Genomic DNA, 12721 nt, shown 5'->3' on the forward strand with positions numbered 1-12721 from the left:
TCAACCACTGGCAGTGAGAATGCACCTTCCCAGAAAATTCAACCCCTAACACTCCATCCATCTCCTCACAGCTGCCTTGTCCTGATGCCGGGCTTCTGAAAGAGGAAAGTTCACCCAGCACACTGCCTGCCACCTTTGGGAAGGGCCCGATAGTGCACACACAGGCTCTCTGGATTTCTTCAGCCGCTGTGAGGCTAAATTCATAGCCTGAAAATGGTGTTAAAGGGTGTTCGGTCTGACACCTCTCACTGTAGTTTATGCCCAAATAATGTGACATTCAGCTGGCAAACATGTTTTACAGAATCACAGAATGTCAGGGATTGGAAGGAACCTCAAAAGATCCAGTCCAATCCCCCTGACAGAGCAGGAACACCCAGATGAGGTTACACAGGAGGCGTCCAGGCGGGTTTTGAATGTCTCCAGAGAAGGAGACTCCACAACCTCCCTGGGCAGCCTGTTCCAGGCTCCGTCACCCTCACCATGAAGAAGTTTCTTCTCAAATTTAAATGCAACCTCCTGTGTTCCAGTTTGTACCCATTGCCCCTTGTCCTATCATTGGTTGTCACCGAGAAGAGCCTGGCTCAATCCTCGTGACACTCACCCTTTATATATTTACAACATTAATGAGGTCACCCCTCAGCCTCCCCCAAGCTAAGGAGCCCCAGCTCCCTCAGCCTTTCCTCATAAGGAAGATGCTCCACTCCCTTCATCATCTTCGTGGCCCTGCGCTGGACTCTCTCCAGCAGTTCCCTATTTTAACGTCTATTTACAGGCGTGCATAACAGCGCTTCTGGCCAGATCTGCCCTTCCGGCTCCAAAACCGACCTCCAACAGCCCCAGCCGCCTCTGCCCCTCGCACCTGCGACTCCGCCGCCCCCAGCCCCGCGGGGGGTACGCCGGCCGCCGGCGAGGAGGCCTCCCGCAGGCTCCGCGCGAGTTGCGGAGTGCCGGCCATTCGGGGGCGGGGGGCCCTTCCTCGCCTCTGACCGGCGCCCGCCGCCGCGGGATCCCCGCCTCGGGCCCCCCGCCCGGCGGCGGAGGGGACGCGGAGGGGACGCGGAGCGGACCCGCCACCGCGGCGCGAGGAGCGACGTGAGCGGCGTAACCAGCGTCCCCCGCGCCAGCCCCCCGCGCGCCAGCCGGCGGCGGGGTGGGGGAGGGGCCGCCGGCGCGGCGCGGCCCCGCCCCCCGGCCCCCCTTCCCCCGTCTGGCCCCGGCGGGCGGCACCGCGGGGTGACAGGCAGGTCTAGGCCACAGCCGAGTGCGCACGCGTCAGTTCCGGCGGGGAGCGCGGCGCGTGGGTAGGAAACGCCGCGGCGGCGGGGGATCGGAAAATGGCGACGGCCGCGCAGCTCACGGACGAGGAGCTCTTCTCGGAGCTGAGGCGCTTCGGCTTCTCCCCGGGGCCGGTCACCGAGAGCACCCGGCCCGTCTACCTGAAGAAGCTGAAGAAGCTGCGCGAGGACGAGCGGGCCGGGGCCCGCGGCGGCGCCAACAAGACCCGGAACAGCAACAACAATAACACGGGGGCCGGAGCGGCGCCGGGCGGCGGCGGCCCCGGGCGAGCGGCCCCGGGCGTGGGCGCGCGGCTGGTGGGCGCCGAGCGCCCCTACCTCCCCGGGGCTGCCGCCGGGAGCAGCCGGAGCCGCGCAGCACCCCCTGCCGGGGGCGGCAAAGTGCTGCTGGGCTTCAGCTCGGACGAGTCGGATGTGGAAACCAGTCCCCGGAGCCAGGCCGGCGCCAGCGGCAGGAGAGAGCGGGCTTCACCCCTCTTCCGCGGCCCGAGGCCCGCCGCCCCCCACGGCGCCTGCGGCGTGAGTAACAGCTCCCCCCCGGAGGAGGCGGCCCGGCGGAAGCCCAACGCCTGGTGGGGGGCGGCGGGCAGGAGACCGGCGGGGGCTCTGGGTGTGCGGGAGCCCGGGGACGGCGAGGAGGACGGGGGAGAGGAGGACGACGAAGAGGAGGAGGAGGCGGAGAGCGAGCAGCAGCGGTGGAAGAACCGGACCGTGAACGGTAACCGGCTCCTCTCCTACGGCGGCAGCAGGGACAAGTACTCTGACTCGGAGGAGGAGGAGGAGGCGAGGGCCAAGCAGCAGGTACCGAAGGAGGAGTCTGCAGTTCGCCGGCCCAGACGGAGCCTCAGCAAGTCTCCTGCTCCATTCATAACAAGCAAATGCGCTGCAGCCGGTGCTGGCGTGATGGAGACGGGCCAAGAAAGGGCTGGCGGAGGCTGTGGTGCTGGTGTAATCGTAACGAATGACAGGGCGGCGGCGGCGGAGGCGGCTGCTGCCGGGAGTCTAGACAGGGGCAGAAATCAGGAGGAGGCGGCGGCGGGGGGAGGAGGAGGAGGATGTGAAAATCTGGACTCTAGTCCTCCCAGCCCCAGATACCGCATTGGCCTACCAAAAAAATCCTCAACAGTATTGTTGCTGCCACCACCGCTCGCGGACGTGGACAGCAGTAAAATCACTGACCCTCCAGGCACCATTAGGAAAGCGACCAATAATCATGTTCTCAGCGGTGCTGCTGGTAGCTACAATGTTGAATCCAGGATCTATTCAGCTACTAACAGCCTTCCCCCGGGTGGAACCACCTCCTCCCTTAGACTCAACCACTCCAATCATACGGGTTCAAATCATACCTACCTGAAAAACACCTACAAGAAGAATCTCTCGGAGCCCGAGGAGGAGCTTCTCCAACAGTTCAAAAGAGAGGAGGTATCCACCACTGGAGGCTTCAGTGCACATTACCTGTCCATGTTCCTCTTAACTGCTGCATGCTTGTTCTTTCTGATACTGGGATTCACATACCTGAGAATGAGAGGTTCTGGAGTAGCTGAGGATGTGGGAGCCAACAGTAAGTATTAGGTGAAGGATAAGAGCAGTTTCTTTCTGCAACTGGATGTACAACTGTTGATTCACCTTTGTGTGCTCAGACATCCCTTATTGAGCAGTTCTGGGTTCCATCTTTCTATATAGGATGGAGCACAGAGAAATTGTCTTTCCTTAAGTATATACCTTGCAAGTTGGTATAATAAGCTTGCAAGACATTTGAGGATAAGCTCAAATCCTGGCATTCCCTGCTCTAATGTGTTGATACCTTGTTTTCTACCATGTTTTCTTTGCAAAGCAATTGTACCTGTTTTTTTCAATAGCAGATGTATGATTACTAGAGAATTGACAAGGTAAGGCTTTATGTTAATCTCGCAGAAGTGGTCATGCACATTTAGATACCTGGTATTCTTGCAGGGCTAAGATTTGACTGTAGTTGTTTGGTAATAAAGCAGCTTGTTTTCATTTATGTGCACTGAGACTTGAAAAGAATGCTAGGTTGAGGTGATGTTACACGCTGCAGCAAACTTTGTGCAGTGACTGCTGGACCTATTCTGTATTGTTTTCTAATAAGTACTTTTTTCTAAATTTAGTTGAGAGTATGTTTATATATGCAGTATTCTTGTGCTTTAGTTTGAATTTCGGAGCATTCTTTTATTAATCCTGAGTTACTTGGAAGCCTCTTTAATATGCGAAAGCAACTTGGAATGGATTTAGAAACTACCATTTTCTATTCACAAACCGTACGAAAATGGAAACATACCACCTAAGAATGGTGATTCATGCTAATTCAGTTCTTGGCTGCTCTGAAATGGACAGTGGAGATTCTAACATCAGAAAGAAAAATGCCATTGCTGTCTTAATTTCTCATCAGGAGCAATGAAATTATGCAAAAAGCTAGTTTTAGGACATGAGAGCATTAGAAGGTCCTTGGGGACTTGGAGTTTTTCTTGAAATGATTGAGGAAGGCATGTGGAGCGTATACATGTGCCTGTATTTTGTCATATAGATAGCAGAGGATTTGCATACTATTGTGCAGGCATGTATATATTAATAGTGCCTTATAAGGAGTGATCCCACAGTTAGATTGGGATCTGCTAGATGGTACAGGGCAGAAATAGCAGTATGGGCAGGTCTGTGGGTTCGTTTTTTGGTGTGGTTTTTTTCCTCCCTTTCAAACATTATTCATTACATTATGGTAGCAGAGTAGTTCTTAATTCTGTTTTGCGCTGTTTGGAGGGGAGAGTAAAGGATTTAGTGTTTAGAAAGGACGGTAGCAGCAAGGACTTAAGCAGTTGCAGTGGTTTAATTGTCCAAGTAGCTCTTAACTGCTCTTCAGACTAATTTTTTGGGAAGGCAGTGAACATATGCAGGTGTGCTAAAATTAGATACAGTATAGTGTGGCTATTGGGAGTACTTGTATTCTGTGGTCGGCTCCTGTCCGTAACTGCTAGAGACATACATAAATTTTTGTATGTACTGATAAGTAGTGTAATTCTACTAACATGTATTAGATTTTTTTTTTCCTGGTCTTGAAATTTAATTTTTTTTTTTAATAGGGAAGAAGGTCTGTCAGCCTTCTGGGGTAAACTGTCAAACTGTCAAATTTAGTGGTTGAGTTAAAACTCACCTACCATGCTAATTTATAAAGCTGGATGTCTCAGCTATGCAGATAGCAATAATACTGTGAAAAGAAATCCACTATGAACTTTTTGTCTGGGAAGAAAACTTGCTTTGAATATGTGAGTTTTCCTACAGACCATGTGGCATCACTGTGTTGTGTATTGCTCCTAAAAAGTTATCCCAGCTGGAACTGATATACAGGAAAAATGGTTCTCTTCTGTGCTTTTGCTTAGATTAGGCTGCCCTGCCAAAGGTCTGGTAGCCCAGTGTTGCTTGATAGTTCAATATAAGCCATCTCTTGGCCTCTTCCTATTTGTTCTTTTTTCAGTGAAACTCCAGAAAGTGGATTTCCTGGAGAATTGCTCTGGCAGTGGCACTCACACTTCATCTGTCCTTCCTCACAGCCCTGGGCTTTGCAACACAACAAATGGGAACGGGGGGATAGGGCCCATTGGAAGAAGCAAACAGCAGGTTTTGTGGCTATCTCCTTTGGTAAGAACAGGAACAGGTGCTTTTTTTAAGTAATGTGGGAATAAGCAGGGAATTACCTTGCCCTTATGCTCAGCATTTGCTCACTAAATTCTTATTTCTCAAATGGCCATATGCAATGAAAATACAGTAGGTCTGTGGAACAGGCAAGAACAGACAGGACAGGCCAATGAAGACTGACAGGAAAGAACCCTGTCTTCTATTAGATGCTTCCATAAACTTAAACATCATCTGAGTGAGTCCTTTGGCTCTGATGCTTGTGTGGGTGTATTGTCTGTTTTCTTTATAGAAGCAGAACTGATTCATACATTTTTTTTTAAAAAAATGGCCTATCTAAAGAAACAACCTTTCAGTTAGGTGGTTGGACACTGGGTTTTATCTGTCTTTTAGATGGCTGTAGGTAAGATTCTGTTGGCTGAGAGTGATTTGATTGTGAAAAACTCAGTTATTTTCGACTTCAAACTATTATCATAAAAGATTTTAGGATTCAGTGGAGTTGCACTGTACCCATCTCTGTAATAAACATAGTTACATAAGAAACAAAAAATGACATTTATATATTTGGATGGCTTCTTATTTTAACTTTTCAGGGAATGGTGCATAATGGGCTTAGTGTTGGTTGCCTTAATTGTTCATTACCTAAAATGAAATGCAATCAAAATAAAATAATGTTACGTGTGTCACATTGAAAAAGGTTTATCACCAAGTACACCCAATATCAACACTTAGGATATTTGTCAGGCTGTAATCTGAGAACAGGGGACGTTCTTGTAGTTGGGGAGGCTTATAACTAGGTGTTGGGGTTGAATATAGGCCAGGTAAAATACAGTTGAGAAATGGGAAGCAGAAAACTTCAGAAGAGGATTGTCACTTAGATCATGTATAATGTCCAAATGATTTCTTTTTCAGCTCTAAAATAGCTATGAAGTGCTTTAGTTTTTCCACACATGCGGCATAAAATGTTCAAAGATAAATCAGAACGGGGCTATTTCTTCTGTGTCTAACCTACATATGGTCACTTGAGGTAAGGTTTTCAGGCATTTAGCTGTCTAAAAAGCAGATCAATATCTATGGGACTTTTCCTAAAGCATTGTAAACCAATGAAATTAAACTACTCTTGAAGCTTACATACAAGACCAACTAATGCATAATAGCATATTATGCTTGCTCTCTGTGACAGTGGTGTATGTGAAAAGAGAGATCAGTTTGGGTGTGGTGCTGGTAACCTCATTCATGTGGCGCTTGCTGTAAAGCACGTTTTGCTTGCACCTGCCTTCAAAATACTTCGGAATTTTATCAACTTCTTAGCAAGCCAGCCTAGTATTTTGTCAGGAAAGTGGTAGAATTGACTTCTGTCTATTTCTTAGGGTTCTTTAAACCCTGAAGAGTTGGGTGTCTCTTCCAACTTCTTTGGTTTTGTTTTTTGATGTGATGCTGAGCATCTCAAGTGCCTGCTCCTTGAATTGAGTTCTGAAGTTATTTTTCATGGAAAGCTGATAACAATATCAGATCAGTAGATGTTGTTATCAGGTGTGGTTTTCTTTCTGAAATATCAGGGCACCAGTACAGGTGCTCTTTAAGGTTGTAATCTGAAATAGGTTGCATTTAAGCTACTCTCACTGTTTCTGCTCAGGTACTTTACCTGGAGAGTGGTTTGTGTAGCAAAAAAAAAAAAACCAAAAAGTAATCTTGAAAATTCCGGGTAGGTCTTGTTTAATATCTTATGTTCTTATTACCAGAGACTTTTGAAAGTGACATCTCTTGCTAGTATTTTTGGTCTTTCTATGATAGGTGTTACAAAACAACTGCTGGGAGGATAATCCTTACTATATTTGCTTCAACTTGTGTTTTTGAAATGCTAATTTAGGGAGACTTAGCAGTTGGGTATATTGCAAGTGGAAGCTTATGCAAATCACAATTCTAAAGTTTAATTCTATTCCATTGATGTTTCTTTGTTCTCGACTTCTAAATCTCTCAGGTGTTAAAACTTCTATGAAATTTTATGCAGGGAATTTAATTGTTAAGAAGTTAGACTTGCTTTGTAAAAGACAAGAAGATGACTGTTATGCTCACTGACCTGCAAATGACTATTAAAGTGCCGTGGTATTTCACAGATAACTGCTACAAATCTACTTGCCTTCTAAAACCATGTTCTCAGAAAAGTCTGTCTTCTTGACAGTGTTAACTTTAATGGAAAAAAAATTGATTTTGAATAAGAAATATTTGTAGAAGAGAAGGCAGTAAAGGGAGGAAGCAAAACTAAAAGATTTGGAGAGTTCGTGTGTTGTGTGGCTATTAATGTTGCTTGAGCTTTGCAAGTGATGCTCTGACTTGTATTTGATAATGTAACAACTTCTTCTATTGACATAGTAACATATAGCTCTGTTGCATGTTCTGTATATTGCTTTAAACTGGTTAGCAAGGATTTATCTTCTAGGTGATACAAAAGAAAATCCTGATGTGCATTTTGAAGACTAATCTCTCTTGTAGTGGATCTTGCTTCTGTAGTTTGAGTTTTGGATCAAGATCAGTAGATCAAAAAAATCCCAGGCCGCGTTCATAAGGTAAAGCCAGGCAGAATAGTTAAGTTTCCTTAGGATTCTTGACATAGTCGAGTAATATGGCTAGTCTTCCTTATGGTGTATCAGAAATAACTCTTAAAAACGAGGAACAAATTTGGCCAAGACTTGTACCCAGGAAAGCCCAAATAATTGCTATGTAGGGCAAAACAGTTTATCTTAGCTGACAACTTCAGATCTTTCCTAAAGGCTAATAAACAGCCTATTTACCTTTGCTGCAGATCTGTAGTATAAAGTATAAATATGAAAATTGATCATCAGAATTTGAAAAAAAATGATGCAGCTTCAGAATGTCTTTTTTTAAGGAGATAGCAGTGTTTGATACTTGATTTGAAGTATTTAGAACTTACTTGGCATTCATACCTTAAATGTGCTGCTGTTTGCCAATGTGCACAGAAGTTTCCTTATGACTTTAGATACTATTACAATGACATTTTTCAACTTTACCGTTGCAGGATATGCTTTTTTGTGAAGTAAGTAATGAGAAATTGTAACAAAAATTACTTACCTGGGGAGCAGGGATGTAGAAGAGCTCACTTAGGAACTGTTTTCACTAGGTATCAAAAACCGATTGAAAGTTTGCACTCCATTCCATAGTGCATGGTAGTTTTCTCAAAGGAAAATTTGGTTTCCGATGTGAGAAAATGAAGGGTGATCTAGGATCTGAAAGAAGATATGGTTTCAACTTTTCCTTGTTTATAAAGCATTGCAGACTAGAAAGGAGTGGGAAAGCAAAAAGCAAACTCATGTTCCTTCTACTAAGAACTCTTAATAGTGTTTTTCAGGAGCGATGCAGTTTTCTTTCTGCTTAGATGCATACGGTGATAATGGATGCAGTGGAAATATTTTAAGGAAGAGCCCACGGTACCAAAGGACTTAAATTTAGCATTGTATGAGCCCCACTTTATGCTGTTTCGTAATCTTTAATTATCCCAGTATGAGAGGAGGATCAGGCCTGCAGTCTTTCTATTCTTGGGGACCAATTGTGTTTCTAAAAAATCATGTGTATTTAACTCCTGTTGACATCCATGTTTCGTGTGGGAGTAGCAGGTCGCAGAACTTTGGCTTGATTGCTTACCCAGCTAAGCTGGCAGGAGCCCTAGAGTCATACTGAACTGATCCCTGTCGTGCTTCTAGACTTGTGCTTCAAAAATAGTATGAACATGTGAACAGGCAAGAGCTGCTGTTTGAGAAGGTTGTTTGGTCACTTAACAGAAAAGCTTAGGCAAGTAAAATAAGCGAGTACATCAGTTTTTGTTGATGAAAGTGCTGTTCCAATACTGTGGAGAAACAGAGTCCATTGTAGTCATGAGGCATATATTCCTTACAACTTTAAAGTTCTTGTTGATATTTGTATTCTCTGGAAAAATCAGTTGTCTGTTGTGATTTGTGGTAGGTTGAGGGGAGTAAGTTGGCTGGTTAAGGGATTGTGAAACCAAGGTATGTTAAGAAGAAAAAGTGACTTCTCAGGGGCCTCGCATGTTTGCTAAGGACTTCAGTAGTAGTACCTTTGTCCTTACTCATCCTTTCTTGGCTCCTGCTGTTGCTGCTGTTAGGTCCAGGATTGTGGGAGAAGGTGGTAATGCCTTTGCTGTGATTATAATAAATGAAGATATGGTGTAACTCTGCCACTGATCAAAGTAACCTTGATGGCTTCTGTCCACTGAGGAATTCTGATTTAGAGAAACTTGGTAAGGGGAAGTGTTACTGATGGAAAGAAGCATACTGGTCGAAGTGAGGACAAATGAAAGAGCCACTGCACGACTTAAAGCTGATCTCATTTAGACTCCTTCTGTTTAGAAGGTTTGCTGCAGCTTAAAACATCTGATGTTGGGTCAACAGAATCACAGAATGTTAGGGACTGGAAGTGACCTCGAAAGATCATCTAGTCCAATCCCCCTGACAGAGCAGGAACACCCAGATGAGGTTACACAGGAAGGTGTCCAGATGGGTTTTGAATGTCTCCAGAGAAGGAGACTCCACAACCTCCCTGGGCAGCCTGTTCCAGTGTCTGTCACCCTCACTATGAAGAAGTTTCTTCTCAAATTTAAATGGAACCCCCTGTTTTCCAGTTTGCACCCATTGCCCCTTGTCTTATCATTGGTCGTCACCGAGAAGAGCCTGGTTCCATCCTTGTGGTGCTCACCCTTTACATATTTATAAACATTAATGAGGTCACCCCTCAGTCTCCTCCAAGCTAAAGAGCCCCAGCTCCCTCAGCCTTTCCTCATAAGGGAGATGCTCCACGCCCTTCATCATCTTTGTGGCTCTGCGCTGGACTGTCTCAAGCAGTTCCCTGTCCTTCTTGAACTGAGGTGCCCAGAACTGGACACAATATTCCAGATGCGGTCTCACCAGGGCAGAGTAGAGGGGGAAGAGAACCTCTCTTGACCTACTAACCACCCCCCTTCTAATACACTCCAGGATGCCATTGGCCTTCTTGGCCACAAGGGCACAGTGCTGGCTCATGGTCATCCTGCTGTCCACCAGGACCCCCAGGTCCCTTTCCCCTACACTGCTCTCTAATAGGTCATTCCCCAACTTATACTGGAGCCTGGGGTTCCTGCTCAAATGCAAGACTCTACACTTGCCCTTGTTATATTTCATTAAATTTTTCCCCGCCGAACTCTCCAGCCTGTCCAGGTCTTGCTGGATGGCAGCACACCCTTCTGGCGTGTCAGCCACTCCTCCCAGTTTGGTGTCATCAGCAAACTTGCTGATAGTACACTCAATTCCCTCATCCAAGTTGTTGATGAATATATTGAATAATACTGGTCCCAGTACCGACCGTTGAGGCACTCCACTAGATACAGGCCTCCAACTAGACTCTGCCTGTTGTAAAAAATTTTTTTTTTAAAAAAACCAGACAACTTCCTGGATGAAACTGATGACATGAAGGCTTTGCACTTGGTGTCAGTGTGCTGTCCCTCGAAAATGGGGAATAGGAAAACAAACTTGATGCTTTGACTCCATGCAGGTATGGCCTCTTTGTGCAGCTGACTGTTCAGATAAGACACTGCTTTGATGTTGTCTCAATATTTCTACAGTTTTTCGACCCAGGTCAAGCAGGGTTTTGGGTTCACACATTTCTAGTCTGAGGTATTTCTAGCATTCTCTCCTAGAACCTTTAGGGATTCTGTACAATTCTGTGCATTCGGTAAGATTCTCAGCCTAGCTGGAAGAATTGGAGACAAATTCAAGTAATGGAGATGGAAACTGAATCAAGTATACTTAGATTACTTGAGCATATCATGGCATGAATAAGAAATTTGTCTTCACCAAGAGGTGCTATTTGTAATTAGGAAAAAAATTGTATGGCCCCAAAGTGCTGTACTTTGTGTTTTGGTGGCTCCTTTTCTCCAGTATCCTTATTGTTGTTGCCTTTTCCCTGCTACTGTGCTGTACTTCCCACAATGCTATTTAGTGCTGTTTTTCTGTTTTCCTGTGTGTCACAGTCTACTGTGGAGGGTGAGAGGGTAAGGAGCAAGTGAGTGTGGATGTGTACTAAATGTGAAGCAGGCAAAGATGGTGTGACTGTTGGGTGTAGTTTGTTGGAGATGTGCTGTTATGTCTGGTGTTTTGCAGAGATGAGTCCTTTTTGCAGGGGAAAGGATAATTTTCTGCTTGCTGAGGGTCATACTGTAACACAGGAATTTTGAATAAAGGTGCTGTTTTAGAGTTTTGCTTTAGATGCTTTAAATGAACTGAGTGACAAACTGAATTATATAGAAGGCTGTTTAATGTGGAGAGAAGATGTAGGGGATTAAAAAGAGAGGTCTAACATTGAATTAAGTGGCATTAAAACTTACTAAGTAGTCTACAAGATCCATTGAATTCTAGTGATATGCTACATAAGTAAGAAGTCTGTTCATAAATGAAGGATTGTAGACCTATTCCTAGGCCAGTTTTTCTCTGTCTTAGAGAAGGCCATTTGCTTAATCTAAAATTGGAAGATGGCTTGTTAGAAAATAATTTTTTTAATATACATACTAAGCTTCCTTCATATGGCATTTATTAAGTCTTAATACAGGGTTCATATACAGATCACATCCCCTTAAGCTTTTCTTTATTGAAGAAGTACGTGAGACTTCCGTACTTGGACTCAGGGCATCTTGGGTAAATGCAACATTGCCTGTCCTTGCCAGGCAGTCAACTGAACAAAACTTTACCATGAGAGGACTGCTGGGATGAGTTGGTTAAATGTAGTGTTGTTCCAAACTTGATTTTAAGGCCACATCTAGATCTTAATTTTCCATTTCTCCACAGAAAGGTGTTTCTTTGAAGGTCAGTTAAATCTCCGAATTGCTTATTGGAGAAGCCTCAGACTGTTCATTGACTTCAGAACTGCTTATGTTAGTTTTTAAATATTTTTAATATGCTGCGTATCAAAGCCACTCACCTTAACCATCTGTCCCCTCAATACTCGTCATTTCACTATGTAGTTATACAATAAAACATTCCACAGCACACTCGTTCAGTAATATTTATCTCACTGTCTGTTCAGCATCATCAAGCTGCACAACACAAGCGTCTCATGTCCAGTATCCTTATTCTCATATCTCACAGTGCAACTTCATAAAACAAATTTTTCTCTGAATGTGTAGATGTTGTTGGTCAAGCAGTACAGAAGTCTAGATAGAACTAATCTGAACCTGTCAATAGGTATTGAGTAATGTAGCATTTTCTGTGAATTAGGGGTTTCAAATGTCAAAAGGTTGATGTGTAATTGTTTTTGTTTGTTTTGTTAGTGTTGCCTGAAACAACTCTTCATAGTGGTGTGTGGTTGGCTGGTGGTTTTGTGTGGTGTGTGGTTTTTTTTTTTTTAATTCCCCAGATTATTTTCTAGGAAATGGTAAAACATTCATTATGAAATTTTCTGTTCATCTCTGGCATTGACCTGTATCTGAAAGTTTAGTGGGCTGTTTGTTCTTTTTCAGGTGTCGTGCTTCAGACAACCAAAGAGGGTATTTGTTAATTTTGTTGAGTGACAGACTCATGAGAGGCTTCTTTCAGGCTGCAGCAATCCACAGTCAAACAGAATTATTGGGGAAAGGCCAGTCTGGCAGTCTTGCTTGTGCTGTTTATCGTTCTTGCAAATTCCTTGGGAATAGTTTACTGTTACTTTGTAAATAAGAAAATATTTATGAAATTCCTTGGTGGAATCTGGAAATGAAGAGGAGAATATGATGTCAGGTTTAT

At 44.6% G+C, this 12721-nt stretch overlaps 1 protein-coding gene across 1 annotated transcript in view; it reads left to right on the top strand.

Moving 5' to 3' along the window:
• Positions 1–1290: 1290 nt before the first annotated feature.
• LEMD3 (LEM domain containing 3) overlaps positions 1291–12721 on the top strand; it is a 50179-nt gene continuing 38748 nt past the window's right edge. The window contains exon 1 of the mRNA XM_065634544.1: positions 1291–2856. Within this exon, the coding sequence (XP_065490616.1) occupies positions 1335–2856 (1522 nt within the window). The 5' untranslated portion in view covers positions 1291–1334. The remainder of the gene's footprint in view (positions 2857–12721) is intronic.

The sequence above is a fragment of the Caloenas nicobarica genome, chromosome 1 (assembly GCF_036013445.1).
Source record: "Caloenas nicobarica isolate bCalNic1 chromosome 1, bCalNic1.hap1, whole genome shotgun sequence".
Lineage (NCBI taxonomy): Eukaryota > Metazoa > Chordata > Aves > Columbiformes > Columbidae > Caloenas > Caloenas nicobarica.